Source organism: Phoenix dactylifera, unplaced genomic scaffold (assembly GCF_009389715.1).
Source record: "Phoenix dactylifera cultivar Barhee BC4 unplaced genomic scaffold, palm_55x_up_171113_PBpolish2nd_filt_p 001812F, whole genome shotgun sequence".
NCBI classification, from domain to species: domain Eukaryota; kingdom Viridiplantae; phylum Streptophyta; class Magnoliopsida; order Arecales; family Arecaceae; genus Phoenix; species Phoenix dactylifera.
The window spans coordinates 1-26619 of NW_024069106.1; the positions used below are offsets into that span (position 1 = coordinate 1).

General features: G+C 37.4%; 1 protein-coding gene across 1 annotated transcript; it reads right to left on the reverse strand.

Moving 5' to 3' along the window:
- Positions 1-336: 336 nt before the first annotated feature.
- On the reverse strand, positions 337-24885 carry LOC103721113 (RNA polymerase II C-terminal domain phosphatase-like 1). The gene is made up of 16 exons (XM_039122846.1): positions 23980-24885; positions 20603-21079; positions 19949-20159; positions 19574-19731; positions 19395-19465; positions 19141-19246; positions 18937-19020; positions 18028-18600; positions 17877-17940; positions 14620-14789; positions 14483-14536; positions 9422-9518; positions 8406-8635; positions 8228-8314; positions 1121-1186; positions 337-534 (listed from the first exon to the last, which is right to left on the reverse strand). Exons 1-16 carry the CDS (start codon positions 24235-24237, stop codon positions 457-459), a joined length of 2784 nt encoding a protein of 927 aa, XP_038978774.1. The 5' UTR covers positions 24238-24885; the 3' UTR covers positions 337-456.
- Positions 24886-26619: the final 1734 nt, after the last annotated feature.

Here is a 26619-nt window from a genome sequence, read left to right on the forward strand (position 1 = left end):
ACTATATGTTTATTGTGTTTGTGATGCTTTTTGTCATTGTCTAACTTGCTTACTTAGATATATTGCTTGCTTAACTCGTATCTACGCATCCCTTAGTTGCAAGCATACTCAATTTACTTAATCAAGTCCCATTTAATAAATCATACTGTTGCTAAGTTTAAATTCCACTGTGCATCTATAAAACTTAGCATAGTTAATCAAAAAGTCTTAGAAGTAGTTTAAAAGTTTTAAAAGACCCAATTCACCCCCCCCCTCTTGGGTTGTATCTACTGGGCAACATTTTATTTTTCATTTTTTTTGAAAAATTTCTAAATGTATTTTCCATGATTTCCTAGATTGCATAATGATCTTCTTCTTGATTATCTGATTGCCAATATTGTAATTTCTGAACCAAAAGTAGTTCTGATAGGGTATCAGTGAAGTGCATACTACATACTTTCAGCATAAAATAGAAATTCACCTTGGAGATCCTGAGCGTTTGTGTGTAAATTGACCAAGCATAGACTTCAAAGTTCCAAGGGCCTCTTCAGCTGCCTGTGGAAAAGACAAGAATTGTTCAGATAACATGGTCATGGTTGCACATATTATTAATTGATTCATCTTTCAGGGTATGGAAAAGCAATAATTTGTGCAGATTTGATCTAGTCAATCAGTGAAAGGAAGTTGAATAATAACACAAAATATTCCCTAAAGCACGCCAACTTAGTACAAATCAGTAGTTGCAAAAGTTACAAGCGTAGTTTCCACTAAAATGATTGGAGTGGATGTCACTAGTTCCCAAGATGTGAAGAAATCCACTGATGCTTGTTTCTCATACATATCTGAGTAGAGAGATTAATGTCATACACAAGTGGAAGTCAAATAATCTCCTGCATACTTGATAATAACCATGAACACCTTCTAGAGCAGCTCCGTATCTCCTTCTCCATCATCTGTTTCTTTTTAAAGGGCTACATGTTTGAATCATTTTCATAATTATCTTAATTAGTTCTCTAAATTCTCTTCATGATATTCTTTCAAGAATAATCCCTTATCGAGTAATGCATGTTTTCATATGAAATCTCCTGATTTACAAAGCCAACATAAAAAGACAAAATAAAAACTCAAAAAGAGAGAATACCTGCAGCTTAGCTTCTTCCCAGGTTGTTCCAACTCCTTTTCCTAATATCTGCCCTGCTACTTCGACCTAAATTAGTTCATGGCCAGCCAGAAGACACAATGATCAAAATCAGTAACACAAGAACAATTTTACATATCCACTGCAACTGGGTTTTACAACCAGCATCATATCATTTATCATGCACACACCAGAACACATGCAAACATACATGGAAGGAAAATAAATAAAAAATAAAAAATAAAAAGAAATGCAGGGATATCACAATAGAACAGATCAAACCAGGCTAAACCACTCAGGCTGCATCTGGTTTTATATTTCTCTATACTAGTCAAACCTCGAAAAATCTCCAAAATCACCCTGAATATTCCTCTTTCGGGTATTTTTGGGTTTACTTTATAATTCTAAACATCTAAAAACCACAAACAGAATGAAGTTTCAAAAGCTATATTCTATGTCTATAATCTATAGTTGCAAATGCAGACTTAATCATAAAAGCATACAAATCCCTGAACTTAATGTTATTCTCAGAATGAATTAATGAATGAATTAATTAATGAACCAATAAATGAAAAAATGAATAAACTAATGAATGTAGGGGCAAAATATGAATGAATAAATGATTGAATGAATGTCTTTATCACAACACATGCAAATCCATGAATTTCATGTATATGTGTACATATATGTGTATGTAGGTACATATGTATCAATATACTTTTGACAATCAGAAAACAGAAAGCACAAAGATAGCATAGATACTAAAGCATTAGGATCTAGGTTCGCAGTTTCGGTAACGGACTGCATACTTGTTGGTGGCCAGCACTGTACAATACCATTATCATACCCAACTGTAGAGGTATGCCAAAAAAAATTGTTTCTTTTTTCTTTTTTTAAGGTTAAAAAATTTCCTTTATTTAGTCTCGAGGGAAAATAGGGTTTTTGAGTTCGTTTTTTAATGTCCAATGCAATATACTTTAATTTTTTTAAGTTACATGCCTAAAGAATGATACAATTATACAATACATGTTAAATTTATTATGTATAATAAATGCTTATAATAAAAATTGGAACTGCATTATAAATGATAATTTTTGGAATCTAACATCTCTAATTTTTAATATTTTTTATCTAAATTATATTTTTTGAAAAAAAATAAATATTAAAAATCAAAAAATTATATCATTGCATAGATATGACTAAGCTCTATGACATAGCACAAAATCATGCCAAAATACAGAATTTTAATATAATTTTTCCACATTTCTTCAATTTCTGCCCATTATGGGATGTACTAGAAAATGGTGAAGAGGGAATCTGCGAAAATACCTTGCTGAACATTAGATTTGCCCTCCCTACTCTCCCTTCCACTCTCTCCTCTCCTCTCTTTCTTGATAATGATTGTATAAGAGGAAAAATTCTGGTACACCATATCGGTGTGTATCGATACGTACCGCACGTATTGTACCATACTAGTACCAAAAGGGTATATGATCCAAGTGGTGTACGGATCCACCACCATATTGGATATACCGAGACTCTACCAAGATGGTACTATGATGGGGTCCAGTATCGAGATTGTGAAGCCTAGGAAGAATTCTTATCTCCGGGTGTTACAAATTTCATCATATGGCTTCAAACTTCATTACAAAGGATATGAATACCAAATCTCTACTATTTATATGGGAAAGTTTTTGTGGATGGTCTCCTTTTTTATAGCTGGATTCTCCTTTGTAGTTGGAAAATTTAGAGTCCTAATGATGAGAGAAGGGAAAACAAAAACATGAGTCCACAATGTAAAAGGGGACTCTAGCGCCTAGGTCCACATGCATTAGAGTCCTCATGTTTGTCTTCTTCATAAAGGCATTATTAATAGGAATAGGCCCCACAAAATTGTAAGATCATAGCCATTATGTTTCTTAGCATGTGCATTGAACATATCAACTACCAACTTGTAACAAAATTCAATGTAAAATGCCTTATTAAGAATGACTACCATGCATATTTTTTGTTATCCACTTTCTTTTCCTCTTCAGCAAGGTAATGTCAATACTATAATCCCAAAGTGTCTTATATATCACAAATCTCACTCTCGGATGTTCCGATGCGCAATGATTCGAATCCTATGGGGCAGGGTTGTTCTAGTTTTTATGTGGAATGAGATGTGCTGCCACCCTATCCTGACCCAACACTTAGGATGAGGGATGTGCCGGAATGCACCAAATGGAATGCTAAGACGATGGTGGGATGGTCCCATTCTAACATCAGGAACAGACCCCTATCTCGATATCCTACAAAACATCCCACTAAGACTTGAATCCTTGCTGATGGACATGCTTGATAACTCTCAAATATATGACCTTAGATGTGCCGGAATGCACCAAATGGAATGCTGAGACGATGGTGGGATGGTCCCATTCTAACATCAGGAACAGACCCCTATCTCGATATCCTACAAAACATCCCACTAAGACTTGAATCCTTGCTGATGTACATGCTTGATATAACTCTCAAATATATGACCTTAGCTTTCTTAATTTATAGGGAAGGTTAAATCCCAACAGTCAAAGAAAGTAAGTCATGTGAAGAGGGAAAGAAGAACCTAAAAGAAAAAGTTGTGCTAGTGCACAAAGTCCCCGCCACTATCAAGGTTCGAGGAGGATTAGATGTATGTAGCCTTAACCCTGTGTGCGGAGAGGTTGTTTCTGCAAAGGTGTGGATTCGCTCGCCTAATCTCCAACAAAAATTGTAAGGGCGGGGAAAGAGTAATGAGGATGATAGTGTTATTTTGATGATTAACAAGCAATTATCTAGAGCATGCTATAAGTTAAATTGATACTTCATTTATAAGTTCATTACTCTCAGTATATTTGTTTAATTGAAAATGGATAAATGGCCTTGTTCATTTGGATGAATCTAACCTTGAGAATGCAGCAAAGTGTGGTTTGAGTCGACCCATAGGTTGATTGGGTCGACCCCGGTACATCAAGAAGTCATCTGGCACACTCCTGCAAAAATGGCACAAATGAACAGTGAGTTGGGTCGACCCACGGTAAGCATGAGTCGACCCAACCTCCAAAGAACCTCAAAACACAACAGAAGAATGCTCTCTGGATTTACTGAGAGGGTCGACCCACACAGTGGTTGAGTCGACCCAAGCTTGAGTCGACCCAAACCCTGAGAGGGTCGACCCAAAGGCAAGACAGAAAGACAGACAGAAAATGGTTCTCTGGAATTACTGAGAGGGTCGACCCAAGAAGAAGTTGAGTCGACCCAAGTGAACTTTGAGTCGACCCAAAGAATGGTTGGGTCGACCCATGGGAAGGAAGGCTGAAATTGAGGTTTCTGTGGTTTCTGAGAGGGTCGACCCAAGGAATGTTTGAGTCGACCCAAGTGAAGGTTGGGTCGACCCAAGGACAGGTTGAGCCGACCCAAACACGGGCTGAACATAACGGCTAGTTGTGCAGAAATGCTTTTTGGACTCCCAACGGCTATAAACGGCTAGTTTCTTCAATCCAACGGTCAGAAAGGACTATTTGGAGGTTGGAGAAGTATTTAAGAGGGAGTATTCATCAGAGGAAAAAAGTTTTTGGGAAAATACATCAAGTGCATTCAAGAGAGAACCCTAGCAAGGCAAGCTTCATCCAAGTGCTTCATTCAAGAGTCAAAAGAAAGGGGTTGAGCAGATTCAAAGAGTCATCAAGAGCTCCATCCTCCCTTGAAGAGTGAAGCATCCTTGACAAAGAAGAGCAAAGCGACTTCAAAGCGATAAATACTTTCTAACTCTTCTTTGTAGTTCATATTGTTTTATATGCTCATTTAGGAGTTTGAATCTTTTCTTTTTATTTGTTAAACACTTTGTAAAGGTTCGTTGGTGAGCCCGCAAAACCAACAAAGGTTTTTGGTGAACCCGGAAAACCAAGTGTATAGGTTCGTTGGTGAGCCCGCAAAACCAACAAAGGTTTTTGGTGAACCCGGAAAACCAAGTGTATAGGTTCGTTGGTGAGCCCGCAAAACCAACAAAGGTTTTTGGATTGTGAGCCCGGAAAACAATCCAACTGTAATCCGCGGGATTATAGTGAATTCCCAAGAGGACGCTTGGGGAGTGGACGTAGGTGCTAAGGAGAGCACCGAACCACTATATATTGTTGTGTTTGTGTTGTGCTTGTGCTTACGTTTATTCTTGCATCATCTTCTATCTTTGCACTAGTTTAAATCATTCAAATAGTTTAAGGAAGCATCCACCGCACTTAATTAAGAAAACGTTTAAAGCACCAAAATTTAGAAGAAACCAATTCACCCCCCCCCCTCTTGGCTTGTCACCTTGGGCAACAAGTAAACATAGGTAAATAGTAAAATTTTATGCTATGATACATGATTCTATATATAAAAACTTTAAGTCATGGATAGAATTATGAGCATTACAAGGACTTTCAAACAGAACAAAGAAGCCATATCATCGAATCTCACCGCCAAGAGAGGAAGAAAGAAGAGGTGCTTTCAAGCCAGGGCGCGGAGCCCGCTACGCTCAGTCAAGTAACGAAGAAAAGAAAAATGGATTTTTTGTCAGAAGCAACTGATGAGTGAGAGCGCTACAAAGAGCAAAGCCCCGTAGCCTATCCGTGGTCAGGAAGGCAGGAGAACAGCGCACACTTAAAAATTGATGAAATACCCAAGAATGATTAGAATGATCAACAAATTATTACATGGTTATTTATCATAATTTTACATATAAGATACACCTACAACTTAGCATGCGGGCGGGCTCGCGCGCACATATATCTTGATAAAATGTTGATACAGAATGTTGTTTGTGCTTATACAGTCATTTATGCTGCCAACTTATAAAATATGACTTATTATTAGTTGAGTTACTAAATTTTTCACGCAAGGCATCTCTTATAATGTTTTTAGATCATTTCTTTACTCTCTCTCTCCCCTCTTTCTGTATACAAGCACACATTTGAAGTTGTCCTAAGTAGGAGTGCTTGATGAATTTAGGACTCAAAAAGCTCAACCAAATAGTTGGCACGAGGCTATATGGTTATGTTATCTATCTGCATGCATCCAAGCTGGTGGGCGGCGAGCACTGTTGAATTTTTCCTACCTTGGCAGGAAAGGTTTAGGCTCAAGGATAGGCCAAAACCTTCTTAACAACCAAAATTCCAATTCTTTTTGCTATCTTAAGCTTGAACACATCATTTCTTCTAATTAATGCAACACTCTAAATGGACATCTATAATTGGCAATATTATATGATTTGAGTTGCATATCAGCCCTCAAGTTATGCATTCATCTGATTTAATTCTGATGTTGCTTAGTGGGTTGGGTTCTTATATCTATATAAATGTTTCTTTTTACGACAGCTAATCCCCACCATCTACCCTATTCCCACCCCACCCCTTGAAGGCAGACTCCAACTGGAATCGAACGCCTAACATCTTGACCAAGTGGCAAGAGGTGATATCATTGAGCAACAACTCGGTGATAAATTCCCTGATATTTTTGAACCCTTATTCATCAACTTTCACTATAGCTAAAATATAGTTAAAAAATAATTGAGCTTGCTCTAGCTATTGAAAGGCAGCAAATTCCAAGTTAACTTGTACAGCAGTTAATATGATGTAAAGCATAATACATATAAACAAGCCATGACCACCCAAAATGATGGCAAAAAGAACCCTAATCTAATAGCAAAGACCCCAGAGTCGAAAGCCATCCAACGGCACAAGCCTTGCAGTCAAAAGGAAGAAGCTCACTGTCAAAGGTGTCTGACAGCTTCCAAAAGCTCGGCAAAGTCAACCAATACGAGGCCACCTTACCCTGATCCAACATAAAGTCCAAGTAGTCGAATTCGAGCCAACAAAGGAACTGAGAGGATTTGACGATATGTAATTCACCATAAGAAGCTATCTAATGACAAATTCATAGCCGCTCAAGCCCATCTAATGGCACTAGGTTCATCATCAAAAGGAAATTTCTTCCAAAAATGCCTTTTCGGTGAGAGTTTCTTTGTTTAGTTGAATTAGGAATTGTTTGAGTTTTAGACAAGCTTAAGGCATCCATTCATTCCTATCATTATAAGGGGGTCTAAGACTATAAATACCCCTTCTACGTACCCCAATTTTAAATCACAAAATCACTGAAAGCTCTTCTTTGCATGGTGGATTCTACGTAGCTCTGGTAGATTCTGAAGATCGGCAGCAGTAAGCTTAGTAGATTCTGACAGGTTGCAATCTTCTTAAAGAAGCCTTGGTGGATTGCAGACAATAGAAAGGGCCTTTAGTAGCAAGTTAAGCTAATAGTCATCCTTATTTAGCCTTTGCATAATTAACTTCTACCTTTAGTTTACAAAACTTTAGTTGCTTTCTTCACTTCTAGTTCTCTTATACTTGCAACTAGTTTATATTATAGTTTCCTAGCAAGTAAAATCTTTCACTGTGTTTCTCTAAAAATAGCACTAGGCCTCCCAACCCATGTCGTGTCAATATATTGACTTAAATTCCAGGACGTAAAACATTCTCAAAGCTTGGAATCAAGCAGAAAACACAATAAACTATGGGAAGAACAAGCAACCAAGAAGGAATAGAATTTCAAATGAACTTTTTTCATTTTCCATATAAAAGTTCTAATTTGTATTTTATAGCTTAGACATGAGCTTGCATAAATGGCAAACATTATAAATGAATGAGGACATAGAATTTCACATTAACATTTTTCATCTTCCATAATCTAGTTGTTAATAGACTGAACCCAAAGAACATTATAGAAGGTTTCCGAAACTTCTAAGTCCAAGGTCAAACCAAGAATGACCAATATAACTAGAGGCTCTTTGCATTCCTATCATAGATTGTCGATAGCAACCTAAAAGAAGTTGACTTGCGAAATAGAAGACCCAAACTGCCAGGTAAGTATATAAATTTCACCTAATGACAAAATGCTACGAATGTCATAATCCATTCTTCCCTTAATTTTGATTTTAAAGAATTGCTACGGCCTACAATTAAAATTGGTAATTACTTTGTTCACGGGACACATGCAGCAACATGCACTATAAGAGAGAAAAATCTAAAGAAAAATGATTATTGGAAAAATGAGGTTCATAATTACCTGTGTGTACACTTCCCCTTTACTGACTGAATCAGTTGAAGGGGAAGGTTGAGCTTGAAAATTTAGGCTAAATCCCTCGATGGTACACTGAATAGTAGAACCAGCATATGTCAATACATTTTTGTATACATAAAATATACTTCCAAAGAACCTACAGAAGAAAAGGAGTGCATCTTACTAGCTCTTTAAGGGCAGCAATAGAAGTTGTTGATTTTTTTGAACCCTCTAATCTCAGGTCCATAAAACGGGACTCTTCTGAAGTGCTTGCTACTGCCAAAAGATCATCCCTGGCATATGCTGGATATCCAGAAGAGTTTGCATCACTTATAAAACCATTTTCTTTGGCATTAGAGGGCTTTAGCATATCTCCACGCAGAGTATCAGATGTAGCATTTGACAAATATTTATCTGCAATCAGAAACAGGATTGATCAGAATTGGATAGAGAAATGCTTAAAAAGCAGGAATGTATCTTACAAACAACCAATCATATATGAATGAATGATGATAAAAAGGTGCTCCTAGGTGCACATCCCTCAATTCAGTAATTTATTGCATAAAAATATAATAGAATCCCTAAAAGGCTAGAACATGTGCAATTGAAATAAACCTACTAACATGATAATATAAATCACATGAAGTTACTGTCTTCTCAACTTGTCAGGAACAATGTACATACAATGCAAAATAATAAACTTCCTATCTCTGCAAGCATCACCAAGGATCCTCAAAGAAAAGTAATGGGGATACTTATATATATTAAAAAAAAAACTAAAGATTGTAGCAGCATTCCTCAACACTTAAATGACCAAAATCTGATAATAAAGCTTCTTGCCACCCAAAAAACAAAATAAAATAAAATAACACCTATCATGTGAAACAGTGAAAAAATATAAATTATTCTGGTTGTTCCATCATATAAGCAAATTTAATTAAATCAGCAAGTAGAAGAAACCAAAAATATAAAAGCCCTTACCTTCTGGAGTCAAAAAGCAACCAACAAAAAGTCTAAATAGCAAAACTTCAACATCAGAGATATCTGATTATTACTCAAACGTGTAATTTGACAGGATATGCTACTGCAATGCTTGTAATATATAAAACATGGACACACAATACTAACAGAAAGATGTAACTGTGATACCGATAGTTACTGCCCAGTGACTAAGAACTGTAAAACCAAACATGTTCTTACTTGCCAAAGTTCGAAGGGAGAAGTCAGTAGCTTGCTGCTGGGCTTCCTTCCTCGTTTTACCAATTCCTTCCCCTATTTTTTCTCCAACAAACCAAACCTGGAAAGGACAATGACAAGCATGCACAAATAAGACTTCCCGAAACAGGAATGTGGTTATTATACTGAAATAGAGAGAATGAGCAATAAATTTTATAATAAAAAAATCCAGATATCCTTTTCCTGGCTTGTCATGAAAATGTGAAAATGCAATAACTGAAGTCTCCCAAGACCCACTAGGAGCATGATAAACCTTGTAAAGTCCCTCTAAAATTTCATTGAGAACAAAAGATATGCAATAACCAAGTTTGTGAGATTTAATTTAATGAAGTCAACATAAGATTGCAAGATTAGGGCTGATTTGGCACTTTGGCTTATTTGTGCTTTAAAGATGAAAGCAGCTTCCTATATCAAATGTCATCATCTTCCACCATTCGCTAGACATTTACAAGTCTAGTAGAATTTTTAAGGGATTGTACTTCAATGCATAAGCTAAAACCTCAAATCAATAACAAATATCTTGATATGCATAAAAGTAGCCTTGTAGGTTTCATAGAAGGCCCCTATCTTGGTAGAAATAGGTTTAAAATTTTCACTCTCACTGAACCACTCAAACTAAAGTAGTGGGTCAAAAAGAAAACATTCATTGAATAGAACTGCTCAACTTGTACCTTGAAGCATGATCCTAAAACAATTATAGAAAGTCAATGACCAGCAACTCATAAGCAGGCTGAAGAACCCAAATTTGGTCACTGATGCAGCAGAAGAAGTCCGGAGAGTATATAGGCATCCCAAGTCAATCAGTAGGCTACAAAACTAAGTACTTTGTAGCACGTCGGATAAAAAACAAGAGCCAGAATTCAATTAGAGGAATGAAATTGGCAAGGTACGGGTATCGAGACACGTACCGGGCACCTTGCCGTACGGGTATCGAGACCCGTACCGGTCGGTGCCTGGTACAGGTCGGTATCGGTTTGGTTCACACTTTTTTTTTTGGAGTTTTTAAGAATATTTAATTGGTAATCACTCTTTTTAAACTTTTTCAATAATTTTAAATCTAATTTAATATTTTTTATATTTTCTAGATGTTTTTTTAAATTTTTTTTACGTTTCTATGATCCAGTTTAACCTAAATGATCCATCTTATTGCTTTAAAATGATACAAATCATAAAATGATTAGTGAAATGTTGCATTCTACAATGAACAACATAAAATATTCTCAAATCAAGTAGTGACATAAAAATTAAAAAATAAAACAATCAATTACAAACATTTAAAGTCCAACATACATACCGATATCTAAAATCGAGTCGAGTAGTGATGCCTCTCGTAGATATTCGGATCATCAGCATAGTCAGGAGGCACATCAGCACACCCCTCTAACTAAGCAACGTTGTAGTCTTGTACGTTTATTCCATAAAGAACGTGTGTCGAGTTATAAACACTCTCGAATCTTTTGCTGAAGCTCTGACTTTGAAAGATGTCCTCTGGCTGATATTACGACTGTGGAGGAGCCCATCTGAATATGCCGGCAGCAAAATCCAACATGTAAGATGCTCCGGACTACGTACTGGGCAATTGCCTTCTTATCCTTCGTGCCCCTCTCTATCTAGCTATACTGGAAGGATATATGTCGCTCTCTTGACCGAATTGACTGGGTAGCAAAGTGGCCTCCTCTAAGCATCTCCCAATCATATCTCTGAGAAGATGTATCGGACAAAAAGTCATGTGGTGACCGGCTCCCCTATGGTTATGGCTGATCAGCTGGAAGGATGCGTGGAATATTGCTCTCAGCCCATCGCCGTGCATCGACCCTAACCTCGCGGCTATGACACTGGCTGGTCGTAGAGGCGATTCTCGCTCATCAAGCTCCGGCTCCTGCTACTGGCCCACAAGCCATCCGATCATAGGATCATCCCCATCATCAACGAAAGTACTATGAATCGAATTTGTATACTTAGCTCCACTTTCTTCTTAAAACACTTTAGCCCCAACCTTAGATTGTAGTAAACATATGCAAGATAATTGAGATTTGAGACACTTCTGTCATTGAGGCACTTCTGTGTCCAATGATTCCTCTACTTGCTGTGGATAAAGACAAAAGTGGACCAATTGCACTCACAGCCATTCGAGAAGACCGTCTGAAAGAGAATCCGGATAGCTAGCGGCTTAAGATTTTTTACGGATAGTCCAAAATGAATCCACCATTCAATTGCAAAAATATTTAAAAAAATTAGATATAAGATAGTACCATACTAGTAACCATCTAACGTCAGGTAAATGAACTCTTGATGTGTAACATACCTAAATTCATACTTTTCTTATGACAGCTACCAAGACTCCAAAGTCGTCGTTGCCCACTCTAATATTTTGGTTTGTGAAAAAAGAACGGTGTTGGAACCGAGGATTCAGGTAGTATGATGTACGTAGAATTCGTTATTATCTTAGTAAACTTAAAAATGTATAAGAGCAGTCTAATTTTCAATGTTCCTGTTTATCTACTAGATGCAAGTTCCTACCCATCTGGTAGTCCCACCGCCGCTCAGCCTCTATGATCTGAGTATTTTCCCTCTCTATCATATGATATAGAAAGCCCATTTGAGGGTACCTCTCGCTGTTCACGATCCGAAGCACTTCATACAATGGTTTGATAGCCTTCACTACCACATTGCCTCATCACCACCCTTCAGTGTCGGCCCTCGCATATCTACTTTTCTGCCACTTGGGACTGACAAACATCTGACGTAGAGTTGCTTTCTTCTTAAGAAGGCTATCAAGTACAACATAATTGGTCATAAACCGTATGACTCCTGATCTTACCATAGATATCCTTTGGGCTTGGAGGATCTACACCAAGATCGGCAGCCTATATGGCAAAAATGGCAGACTTGTAGTATATATTGTCCACCACATTCGTTGGAATGTGGTTGAAGTAGAACTACGATCTAATAGCTCACCACATATCCTTCTTCTTATCCTTTTTCAGCATTGAGTCAACCCTTTGCTACTTTAAATCTCTACTGAAAAAGATAGATTTAAATCAGGGATTGCTGCTGGTAGTGAAATCTCTCTAGATGGCTTCTTTCTGCTACTAAAAGCCTCTAGCACAAATGCAATCCGGCCACCACCTCTTCCGACGGCCTCTCTGACTAAGATGGTCCTTCTGAACTCTAGATCTGCCCTGCTGCTTACAGAATCGAAGCCCGACTCATAATATAAGGGCCCAAATCAAGCCCTATACCTAGCCACTTCATCCTGCCATCCCTGATCATCCAGGCCCGCCTGCATGGCAGCCTGAATCTGTGCCTCATCATCTGGAGCAGACGCCTCCTCTGACTTTCAGGAGTAATAGGAAGATGGTTCTGCCGCCCGAGAGTCCACCTCTATATTTTTCTTGAAAATCCTCTTCTTTGCTACTATGAAATCAGCGAAGTGCTTCTTCATCAGTTGTCGAACCTCCTGTAAGTATTTCCAGCACATAAATTCGTCGAAGTAACCATCGGCTAAGTACTCCTTCAACCTGGTTACCCCTCCTCGAACTTTATGTTGCATCAGTTACACTTCCAATGGTGCCAGCCCAAGAGCATTTGCCCATGATCCTAGCAAATATCATGCTCTGGCTCCTTATTTTTTCTTAATGATCTATAGGTTTATCAAGTACGTCAGTTTATCAAGTATTTAAAAATAACAAAATTTCGTTACAATGAAGATAATTTTTTTAACTCAAAAAATATATTTGATTTATCTAATACATAATACTAATTTTTCATATTTTCTATTTATTTATATACTTTTAATAATTTTTAGATCTAAAAATTTAAATATCATAAATTCAAAAATATATGATTTCTACCTCAAAAATTACTTCTGAATTATGTAATACGTACTACTAATTTTTCATAATTTTTTGGTATTGTTTATATATTTTAATTAGTTTTTGAATTAAAAATAATTTTTAAATATTAGTATTTCAAAAAATTAATTTCAGCTCAGATCTATATAGAACCCAATAATGAATGCTACATATATTTTTGAGGCCCTCGGGCATGCATCAAAGGCTACTTATTTCTCAATTTTTTTTTCAAATTTAGGTCTAAACCACTATGCATATGATCGCATCAAGACTTGAATGAATGGATACCAAATCTTTATGAACAGTATCTTGCATGCCCCTAAATACATTTCTAATTTTAGAATTTTTAAAATTTTTATTTATTTAAAAAAGTTTTTTTAATCCAAAAGTGAATTTTTAATTTTTATGTCAGCATGTAGATCGTCCATAGATCTACAACATATAAAAAAATTAAGCTAAATCAAAAATTTTGGCATGTTCTTCCCTTATTTTGCAATTTTTGAGCTATTTTTTCAAGCTCAAAAATTGAGGGAATGAGATGAGGAAGAGGAAGCACACCTGATTTAGGCTTGGATATTCCTTCTGAACTGCTGAATCGGCGATTTTTTTGATTGTTTGGGAAGAGGAAGCGGTGGAGAGAACCACCATAAATTATCTGCTGTTGGGAAGGCCTTCTCGGGCCTTCCCAACAGTACAACTCGATTCGGAACCCAATTGACTCGGTGCGAACCGACCGATTCGGATACTTACCGGCCGGTTCCGGTCAGTAAGAGTCCGGTTCCGGCTGGCTGGGTAGGGGTTCCAGCTGGTACGAGGCCGAAACTGAATTCATAAGGCGAACCGATCCGGTTTCGCACCGGGTCGGCTCGGCACAGCCTAAACTAGACGGTTCGGCCCAGTTCAGCAAATATTGGAAATTGGTTTGTAGTACATTATTTATCTTCCTTAACAATATAAGGGGAAACAAAGTAATGCTAATGTACACTAATATCAAGGTAGCATAGCTTAAGGTTCATTTTTAAAGCAAATTGAGAACACCATAAGTGAAACAGTAATCAAGTTACTGCATAGCTAGAATGACAAAAGGACAGCATCAGAATCCATGCATTTAGAAAACCATTATCTTCAAGATATGCCTCTAAAACTTCTGTAAGTTATATATTTTCGCTACCTCCATAGAGAACTGCAATTCTGTAGTGTCACATAAAGCTGTTCGAAATTCCACCTACAAGCAAACAATTAGAACAGGCATTATTAATAAAAGAAAATTAAACACAACATCTCATACTTTTTAAAAATTATAATTACCTTTGCTCCACACTTTGTTGCAATATCCTGTAGGACGCCAGCAGGAGTTCGAGCATATTGTGCAGTGGCCCGGCCAGATTCAAATTGGATGTCCTTGTGGCTAGAAGAAATTCGACCAGTTGGCATCTCCTCACCTTCAAAGTCCAAAGTTTGGTTAGGAAACAGCACACCTAATTAGTTTCAATTGAAAATTAGTATGTCCTTCACATTAACTCAGATGCACCAGAAAATCAGACAAAGCAAATTACGCTAACTAAATTATCCTCCAAAATGTCCTTAGAGACAAGCACATAGCAAGCTCGCACAATTGAATTAAAAGGGGAACATTTCCCGTGCCAGCAGCAGGCATGTCTTTAAGAGTAATTAGACTTATTTCATCCATAAAACATGATACACATGATAAATCTCAACCAGTTGGCATCTCCTCACCTTCCAGGTTCAAAGTTGGGCTAGGAAACAGCAATTTTTAATCAGTTTCAATTGAAAATTAGTATGTCCTTCACATTAACTCAGATGCAACAGAAAATCAGATAAAGCACATTTTGCTAACTAAATTATCCTCCATCATGTAACAGTCCTTGGAGACAATTGCACAATAAGCTCGCACACTCAATTGAATTAAAAGAGGAACATTTCCAGTGCCATCAGATTTATTTGATGAAAACATGATACAAATGACACATCTCAGTTTATAGTTTTGTTCCAGCCGACAGATTGATCTGCTAGAAGCACGCAGAATTTGACTTCCATGACACATCTTGCACAGGAGCAAAAATGTCATTACAGCTAGCAAAATGCTTGTTGATCTTGTATACACTAGAACTTTTAGCTTATGTCCCTGTAATCCAGAGTCAATTGCATAATATTAGAGAAATTAACTTGACGGGAAGCTTAATGGGAAGTTTGAATATAAATGATAATGATCTATCCCATACTACAAGATTGCTTCTTTACCTCATTCATAAATTGCGTCTTTAATCTATAGCTTCCACTGTATTAGACTCCCTCTCCAAAGAAACCATCAACTATCTTATTAGATATGAGCCCATAAAGGTACAAATTTACATGTTAGTGAAAAATTACCTTTTCAATGCCAGTATATTTTTGTGACCCAATCTTCCCAGACCTTAAATCTTTTGAAGTAATTTACATCTTCAGGTTTCAAAATCACATGAGAATAATCAATATCATTAAGACCTCAAGTGTTCCCCCAGTTTCCAACCAACATATTATATTATTCAGCTTCATCAAGGACTTTTCTATTGGATTTCTTCAATCCATTATTCATAAGACTCTCTTCATCGCAATCCTTCTTTAAGCCTTCTAACTTCTTATTATTCTTCAATTTAATCATCAATCTCGCTTATCAATTTCTTCATAAAGCAGAATGGTTGAAGACATCAACCACATGCAACCACCAACATAGATGAAGAAGACTTAATACTGCTTACTGGTAAGCTACAAACCTTATGGTTTAAAAGTGTTTTCTCCACTCCTTAAGAATAAAAAATGATGGTAAAAGACAATAAGAGTGAACTAAAGTCAATCTCAGTAGTGATAATTGCCCCAAATGAAGAAATTAATGAAGTCACTTGGGACCAAGATTTGAAATATTACAGGTGAGGTAAGAGATGCAGTATACCCCCTCATATCTACTCATGGCTCACTGAACCAAACAATACCACATGTCAATATGGTAAGTGATACAGGGTCAAAAAAGTACAGTCCAGTTGAGATCTCAAACGTTTCTTGGAACTCATAATTGAAACTGTACAAACACATGATGTAGCACAGTCTAGGTACTGGAAAACATAAAAGATCCTCTCTAAGAGACAACCAATTAGTTTGAGGCAATCAACAGATGCAGCAGAGCTTCTGAATACTCATAATACCACCAATTCAGCTATTATCATAAAATACAGAATTATGTTCTATTAGAAATACCAAAGAAGAAACCTAAAAATAGTGTTAAGTCCTCACAATGATCATTTTTAACTTCAGGATCTTCATTCCAAGACTGCACAAGTTACCAATCCAACATGTATACCAATTAATCTTGCTGACATACCAAACCCTAAAAAGCCTGCTCAATATACCTATGGGCTCATTGTGACCATCAACTCATCTTGGACAACCCAAATCACTATTTTGTCACCTAAATGACTTGTCATTTGGCATCTTAGAGACAAAGAAAATTTACCTATGCAAACCTACGAGCTTTCCCAGGCTCATCTTGTCCCTTACACCAAGCCCCTAAAAGTTCTGCAAGAAATCTCAATAATAATCTGAATCAAAACTAGTTTCTACATCTGCAGAAGGTCTACTTCAACATCATGAGATCCCTTCCAGATATTTTATTTCTAGGCTCAAATTTTCGAGATCTCCTAATTGCTCCCTTTCTTGATGATGTCATTCCACTATTAAATGATTCTTTCACTTCCTTTCAAATTTAACAGTCATCCAATGTTTCTCCTAGCACATCATAGCTTCTTGAACTGAATTGAAGTCCTAAACCCAGGACAGCGTGAGGAGCAGAACTAGCAGCAGGCTCACAGTTCGGAATTTAAATTCATGGCAACTAGTTTCCAAAAGTAAATCATATCTTGGATCAATGCTCCTCTAACTTCTCCATGAAATCTCCAAATTCAATGGTCACAAATGCCGAAACACATAAAAGTTATCTTGATGTACTATTTATAGCGTACTAAATGAGCACTATAAAAGTTAACCATTATAAATGAGCAAACCTTTGCTCCACTTATAACAAAAACTGACACCTTAACATCAATTCTGACAAGTCAAATTAGAATCACTCATTCAATTCCATGCATAACTATAAGATTCAGAAATCCTCCCATTTCACACATTCCAACATTATGCAGTATTGATTAAGCATCCAAACTACAAATTCCTCATCAAAATCCACATGAAGCACCCATTATGTATATGAGGGCAACATACTTGCAGTGCATACAAGTGGTATATATTTGTATGTGAATGCATATATGTGCACACATATGAGAAACATGAAATTAAATAAAGAGTTCCGAATTTCACTTGGGAAATCAGCAACAGAAGCTGAGAATGAGCAATCGGCACTTCTAAGCTCCCAATATAACAAAGGATGGAGATGGAGAAAAGAAAAGAGCGAGAGAATTTGATTTACAAGCAGTGACAAACACAATATTCAATCCTGAAGAACTAAAAAGGCTCAGAAAATCCAGTTTTAACTATTTATTAAAGATAACAAAAATTACCTGGGAAGGAATCATAGTTTGCTGCTGCATGGTTTGGCCTCAGCCGATCATCTCCATGATGTAACTGAATTATGCAGTTAATAGCCATTCAATCTTCTACGAAATAAGAACTTAAAAGAGATAATAGTTTCTACGTTAAAACATCATTTACCTGCATAGCCAATCTCCGATTTTCATTAAAACCTCTATCAGAGGAAATAGAATTCTCCCCACTGCGATAGTAAGATTGATGGTTAGGTCGTTTTTTATCCAAACATACAGTTTCCGGTTCTAAAGGAAATTCTTTAGGTGCCCTGCTCGGTTGTCTTGGATTCATCTCTTCCTCCAATGGAAACCAACTTCCCCGTGATTGCACTGGAGAAACTGCGACATGGAGAGGGGTTCTCACAGGAAATTGAGGAGTAGGATCTCGAATGTCTTGACCATGTTGCAATATAAGAAGCCTTCTCCTTGTGTCTGGATCTAATTCTGACTCGGGAACCTCACCCTCTTCCCTAGCAGGAGAACCTTGCAAACTAGGTTCTGGAAGGCCGGGTTGACCTAGTGGCCTGCCTAATGCAATGGGCTGTGGACACTGGTTGTTAGGCAAAGGCATCATCACTTGAGTGGCTGTCAGCGGAGGTACACAGGATGAAGAAGCCATAACAGGTTGTATAGGAGACATTGACCTCAGATCCAAGGTATTGACCATGGGATGAACAACTTGGACATTGCCATTTGCCTCCTGAACAAGTTCAAAACAACATATGTAAGATGTTGCTGGCATCAAGATCTGCCATACCAATTGGCATCGGTACCAAACTGGTACGCAGTTTCGTACTATATTGACACTCGGTACACATCGCCGTCTCATACCATACTGTGTACCGACCCTGGAGTAGGATGGTACCAGTATAGGATCCGGTACTGAGACGGCGAACCTTGGTTAACATCATGAACATTTTTCAGTAGTGAAGCATTTGATTACTGATTTTTGTTTCTCTTAACCATGGCAACCAAAAACATCAGTGAAGAAAGAAAATAAAAAGGAAAAAAAGTTAAGGACTGCAATAATACAGACCTTCAATCTCCTTTCAACCTCAGCATCTGTCATGCCCTCAGAACAAAGCTGGTCTTTATTTCCATTTGAGGTAGCATTATCATCCTGAACCAACGAAAAGGAAGTAAATATGTTGCGGAGAATAACAATAAAAGCGCACATTCATCAGATTTTACCTCAGAAATTAAATAATTGCCCATATATGGAGCAGATGGGAAATCTTACCTCTGAAATTAAATAATTGCCCACATCTGGAGCAGATGGGAAATCTTTCATTTCATCTTCATAGAAAATGTCACTAATTCGTGGCAGTACGCCTTCATCAAAGTCTCTGTCAATAAAAGTCATGATTTGTCAAGTCAAGAAAATATCGATATTTTATGTGCACAAGAATCTAGAGTTTGTTCTCATTTCACCATGGAAATCGAGACACACATTGGTAAAAGGTACAGACAATTAACACAAAATTCTGTTCTTACTTGAAAAAACCACCCCTAACATTGCATGCAACATTTCTTGCAACACATAAAACTGGGACGTTGCCATTTGCCTATTAACATGAGTCATAAAGAGGTTCCTTTTAGTAGATTGAAGAAATAAAGAATCGCATAGTTTTAGTCTCATAACCATAGATTACGATAAGTGGATTCAATTGTACCTCTGCCTGAGGAGCGTAATATGGAGCAAATGCAGGGACGACATGAACTCGAGGTTGATCTTTTTCATACCAAACTTTCAGACGATCATCAATAACTAGTGCCATCTTTGGATGGCAAATTCCATCTTGAAAGACATTAAGCAGTGACTTTCTTGACCCTATCAGCATTGTACAAAATTATGAAACTATGTCCCACAATAAAAGAGAAGTATAAAACTAGAAAAACATAAAGAGATTCTACAAAAGGTGAAGTATCACTCAGCTAATTTATTATTTGGCTTCTTTCATAGAAAATTTACCAAGGATATAGATGACAATGTTTACTTGTGAATATCATCATCCAATATAGAACGGCAAGATCTCTGCATGACATACCTGATTTGACACACACTATCCGGTCAAGAAGTCGCATAGAATTGATTAACCTTGAATCTGGGTCAAGAAGCCTCCACATTTCCAAAGCATAATCTTTTTCAGCCATTGTACAAACATAGACCTCAAAACGCTTGCGGCCTCTAGCAGTTAAGTAGCTTCTTAGTTCCTCCCATGCAGGTCTTAACCGTACAAGGACACTAGTATCCCGTATCTGCAAAGATTTTAGTGACCTCTTTGTTTATATGTGTGATAATATTGAACTAGACAAAATGCAAGTGAGGAAGTTCTTTTAAAAGAAATGCTGGTTCATTGAGGCAAAAATCAGATTCTCATAACATCTCTCTGCAAGTAAAGAAGTGGCATACTATTTCAATCAGCAAACATAGGTAAGCCTTTCATTATTAAAAGAATACCTCATTGGGCATCACTCGATGAATCAAAAAGACAGCAACTCATATTCATCAAATATTGTACAGAACAATAAGTAGTTCCCTCAGACTCTCTAAAGTCTAAACAGTTAATCAGATAAGAACAATTTGTTCCAAGTGAAAATGTCCAAATATAAAGTGGCACGTCCATGCAATGGAGATCAAGGGAAAAATCGCCCATTTTTGCAAGCATTGTAGATAGGACAGGAAATACAGAAATACATACCGACGGATTAACACGTGTAAGAATGATATTCTTCTCATGTAACCTTATAATTGGGCGGGTTATCAATTGATGATTATCAGATAAAGGCGGTACGATCTCAGATTGAACTTTAAAGACATTCCCATTTTCAATGACTTGGTCATTTTCTGCATACTGCTTCAAGATAGATTTGTCATCTTGATAGCGCTTGACCTCAGCCAGCATACCTGTAACTCGCTGTGGATCTGTCTCACTACTAATTTTCCGTTGAAGAGCATCAATCCTGTCCTCAAATGAGCGCATGGTATTAGCAACTATGAGGGTTTCATCAAGATCAAACACAATCCCTAGGCACCTTAGGTTCAACATGCCAAGGCAAGAGTTGTACAGCCCTGATGCAACATTAAAACCCCAAAAACATGCATAATGCACAAGGTTTTTCCTCGACTTCATGGCCACCAAGTGCAATTCTTCCTCTCCTAATGGAATAACTGCAGTCTGCAAGCATAAAAAAGGACACATGACACAGTAAGATAAATTCGAGTTTAAAAAAAAAAAACCATAAAAAAGAATGTGCCAATGAAAATGCCCATTCAAATAAGGCTAACTTATAGCATTAGTGTACGATAAATGGATATGCATCAAACATATCGTACATTCGGGGGGGGGGGGGGGGTGGGGGAAGATGATTTATAACTGTCCTCACAGTGAGATCTGGCACATTGCACTATCGATACACATGCAAACAGACATAAATTATACAGATACACAAAATTGCATTTTACAAAACTAAGAGACCTTTATCAACTATAATCATAAATAGAACAATGAGCTTTTATTGAACTCTTATGAACTACTGTTGTCCTCTCTTTGTAACCAGTTAAAAAAAAAAGAAGAAGAATTCATGAAGTCCAAAAAATTCAGGAAGAAAAGGAAATTTTACCCCTAGAGAAGACTGAATATGCAGATATACACAAAAAAAAAAAAAATCATAAGGTCTCAAGTCACCTAAGTCAGAAGCAAACACCAAAAGGATATACAACCAAATATGGATCTCCAAACACTACTAAAAAGAAATGCAACTTTCTAAATGACCCTTCAGAAATACCACCCTTTGCAAATCTCAAATGACGCAAACCTTTCACCATCCTCAGTAAAGGGGTGCTTGAAATCGATTTTCTACCACTGCATATTATTTGACAGTGGTACCAAGACTGTCAGAGAGGTAACCAATGATTCAAACAAACCTGATTCACAATTCATTTTGAGAAATGCTTTGAAAATTTGTTAATAGTTGAATTTGGATCCTGACATTGGGTCCAAACATAATTCCTGTTTTGGATCCTAGATATCAGATACAAATCATTACCTGATTTGGTTAACATCTTCTTCAACCCGCAGCCATGCCAGCTGCAAAATATGTTGCAGTTGCATATCTCATAACAAGCTTGGTAAAGCCAGCCTCCCTTCTAGGATTCAAGGACCTAGGGGGCTACTATGATACAATAAAATTCATATGTTTTTATAATCAAAGGGCTCTGGAATTTGGATTTCCCCATGGATGATAGAATGAAAGATGACTCAACCAGAATTGATTGCTAAATACTGACTAGAACAAACCCTTAACAAATGCCTAGATGGCAGTTTTGATTTGTCCCTAAAAACTTGGCAACATCAGAAAGACCATGCTAACATCACAAATGTAAAATAAATTTGACAATCTCTTCCTGAACTTCATAGAGACAGAACTTGTACCGTCAATGTTAATATCCAAATCAATCAGTGTAATCACTAATCTGGATCCAGTGTTAAAGTTTGCTCCAAGTGAGAACAGAGTTTTAACTAGAGCCATGGAGTTTCATACACCCACATCCTTTTTCCCAAGTTCAACAGGTTCCCCTCCATAACGAATGGCCTAAACGAGAAAATTCCATAATATGCCAACCTCCAACACCCAACTTCATTTCAAGTTTCAACTTCGCCTCAGGAAGTTAGATTGCACACCAGCAGGGGTCCAACCCCTCTATTCGAGCTATAAGATTTAAAACACTCTACTTATCTGTAATACGAGGAAGCACGTTTCCTGTATTCAAAAAGTTCTATCACACTCCTACCAAGCCTAGTAGTTTGCACATGCATCCAGTAGTAACCTAGCATTGTTCCAAATTTTACATAACTTCCACTAACTTTCAGAGCTCATCTGATGCCAGCATAGTTTGTCAAAAGGAAGAAAATAAAGGGCCACCTACTCCTAATTAGTTTGGCAGGGCACATTAATATCAAACTTTGCACTGCTTCAGCATAAATCTCATAGAAAATAACAGCAACTTTTGGATTATTAGTGAGAGGATAAATTATTGACAGCGCAAACATTCTACAAAACCTTCCTACTAGGTTCTCTGTAGCTTTTCAAATAATTATTGAAGAAAAAATAACAACCAAAGGAAAAAAATTTACATTTTATTTTGTTTATTGTTTTTTTTATCTTCCCTAAATTAACTCTAACCCTCATTTGCAAACATGTTAACAGGAAAATAAACTTCAAGAACAAGCTAGCAAATAAGACTTCACCCTCTCTTAACCCTAAACTTGTAATCCTTTATACCAAGAAGGCCAACCATCTATAGTCAATTTGTCACGAAAGAGATACAATGAGTAAAACAAATAAAACAAAGGAACATATATCTACAGATATAAGCATAAAGTCAATCACTTTATGTGAACCAATTCTATCAACCATATCCATGTCCGCAATTTCATGAACGTGATACAATAACACTACATTTAGATATAATATGCAGAGGACAGGATATATACATAATACATTTGGTCTGCATTAGCTGATTACAATTTATATCTGTTAGAAGAGATAACAGTATTGATTGTAGTAGAAAATTCCATTAATTTACCTCAACAATGAACCATCTTACTTATCATGAAAAAAAAAATAATACTGCTTTAGTTCGATTATCCACCAGTTAAATTGTCCATGATTGACTATTGCAATTTACTCCACAGTTAAATTATTCAGAGACAGATGCATGAGGCAATCATCTCTAAAATTGCGCTCCTGAGCCTGTTCATAAACACAGATTAGTAGACAAACCGAATACCACAGCTTCAATTTGTTAGGATACTAATTTTGCAACCCTAGAGTCATATCAAGAAGCCAGTAGCGAACAATTTGGTCCAGCTAATTCCATTTTAACCAAGAGTAAGGAAAGTCATGAAAAGTGAATTTCACCAGAATGTTCCCTTCCACAAAAAGCATGAATTCAGAACAGTCAGCTCATAAGTGTGACATTTTAGCAAAGTGATTCAGGCTATTAGGGTTTACTGTTCATCTTCCTGCTGCTGTCATTAAACCCTTTTGTTTGTTTCTTTTTGGGGAATAATACCTTTTGCTCTTTGAGGCATGCAGCATGCAAGGAACACAGCTGTGACTCATCGGACGGTGGCGACTTTGATTCCATTTTGAAGCTGACGCCGGCAGAGGCAATGGTGTGGAGCACGGCGAGCGGCGGGCACCGCTCGCTCGGCAGGGAGAAGTGGGAGATCCGGATCTCCCTGAGCCAGGCGCCAGGATTCGAGTTCTGGGGGGAGATTTCCGCCTCCCCAATTAGGGAATTCCCATGGTAAACAGCCGATTCGAACATGTTTAAGATGAAATTTTCAGATCAAACCAGAATCCCTTTCTTGGAAGAACAGATCTAGGTTTGATTCTTCATTAACCGTTCTGAATCAGTTCAATCTTAGAGAAAAGGAATGCTTTTCCCCTCCACAAAGGCCACCAAAAAGGATCTTTTTCCGCCAGAAAGAAAGGGAAAACCAAGTTCGCCAATGAATCAAAAGGGAACAAGGTCCCCGTCCGATTCCTTCTTCGAGGGTTCCATCAGATAGATCAAGACCAAGGGATTCGAGGTTTAAGACGGGAAAGATCTATTCTTGCCGAATTCAATGACGACAAAAAAACAGAAAAAGAAAAAGAAAAGTTTTCTCTCCTTCTGTTCTTGAGAGAAAGGAGGGGTCTGGATTCGTCTCTCGGTACTCGGATTCGATTCAAGAGGCCTCGGATGAGGGGTTTTACGGCCCTCCCCGTTTCCAAACCTCCGATCCGAGAGGGGCGATTCTAGGGTTTCTGGTGCGTCCGCGGTTCCACCGTCCGCCCGCTGCTCCGGTGGCGGGCAACGAAGGGAAGTTTAGAAACCCTAGCACGTCGATCGCTGGGACCAGAAAACAGGAAAGTCCTAAACAATTTCTCCAACTTGTGAAATAAATCATAATAATAGTCTGTAATAATAGTAAAGGTACGGAGTGTGTGGATGTAACGAGCCCCCCGCATAGAAAACACGCCAAGGGATGGGGGGCGGTGACCGCTGATTTGTGATACCCATCTACATCACTCTGACCCCATTTATAATATATATATATATATATATATATATATATATATATATATATGAGATTCTGAGGTGGAGTTGTCAATTCAGGTGGGGTATGAGAGAGAGAAAAAAGGAAATCTGACGTGGACTTGGTCAGAAGAGATTAATGACGTGGGGTTTAGGGTTTTGAAGGAATGCATGGGACTCTTTAAAACCGTATGGTTAGGTATGGAAATAGGTTGGGCTAAACCGGATCGGCCCAATTTGATTTTTTATTTGGGTCTTAATTTTCGACCCATATTCAATTCAATAAAAGATCGGATCGAATCGAATCGGATCCATCGCTACAATTTTGAACCAACGGGTCATTTGGGTCGGATCGGATCCATATATAACCTAGACCTAACTAAAAAAATCGGATCCAGTTCGGATCTGGATCGGGTCCAGTTCGAATCAATCCATCCATAACTTCAGAACTTGTTTGCACCTTCACGGGCTGCGGCCTGCAAGTCAAAATAATTTTACAGATTCGGATCGGATCGAATTGTAGGATTAAAAATTCAAAATTACTGAAATTTCAAATAGGTCGGATCGGATCGGATCTGAATTTAGTAAATCCAGACTGGTCAGAAAAATTAAACGGATCTAATTTTAGGATCCAACCCGACTTCACAGGTACTTCAAAATGGATCAAGCCAGAACTAAATAGGTCGGATCAAGTCATAAGTCAACTCGACCCTTATAATATGGTGGGAAGATAAGTGGATTAGGAAGTCTGGCCTGGACTCGGAGTGCTTAGATTGGACATAACCTTTTTGGTGGGTCATGGACTCATGATGTGATGGAAGAAGAACAGGGGGAAAAGGAAAATCGAGTTGAGGGGTGGGGAGCATAATGGAGTTTTACATCAGGGGGTTTCTTTAGCAGTGTCAAATTTGAGGAGACTGTTTGGTTCACTCACTTACTCCTATGTCTGATTGTATTATTTTGTTTACAATATTATTGTTGTTGGATTTAGGTATTTAGAAGAAAAAAAAACAGATATACACGATTCAACTAGTTTTTTGAGTTATTATTAATCATGAATTTTCTTATGATGTGTTATGTATAACACAAAGTATTGCATCCTTGAGAGAGGATTCAAGTTCTTGTTGTCATTAGCCGGGCATTAATGGGATGGTAGTGATTCCGGGCAGGTATTATTAAGAGGTTTTTATATCTAATAAAGATCATGGTAAAATGTAAAACCGGCTAGAACCTAAAATCAAATTTATGCAACCCATTGGGCTAGCTTATTATGCCATTGAATCGAGTAAATCTAACTTCCTTTGATGATTTTAACGGATCATAATTAAGTTGAACGTTCGAATTTAAGAAATTCAGGAATACTTTATCTACATACATTGAAAAGTTTCGATCGCTAATATTGTAATTGTAGCAATTTTCCATGCAATTTGTGGCTTTAAGGTCAATCCATATGTTGGGATATTGGAATGCAAGTAATGAACCAAATGGAATGCTTATAAAAGTAAGCATCTAAATAATTGTTTTATAATAAAAACTACTATTCCTTTAGCTTTTTTCTTTCTTTCTTTCTTTCTTCTTCTTCTTTTTGAAAAGATACTCTTGTTTTACCTTCATCTCAAAAAACTATAA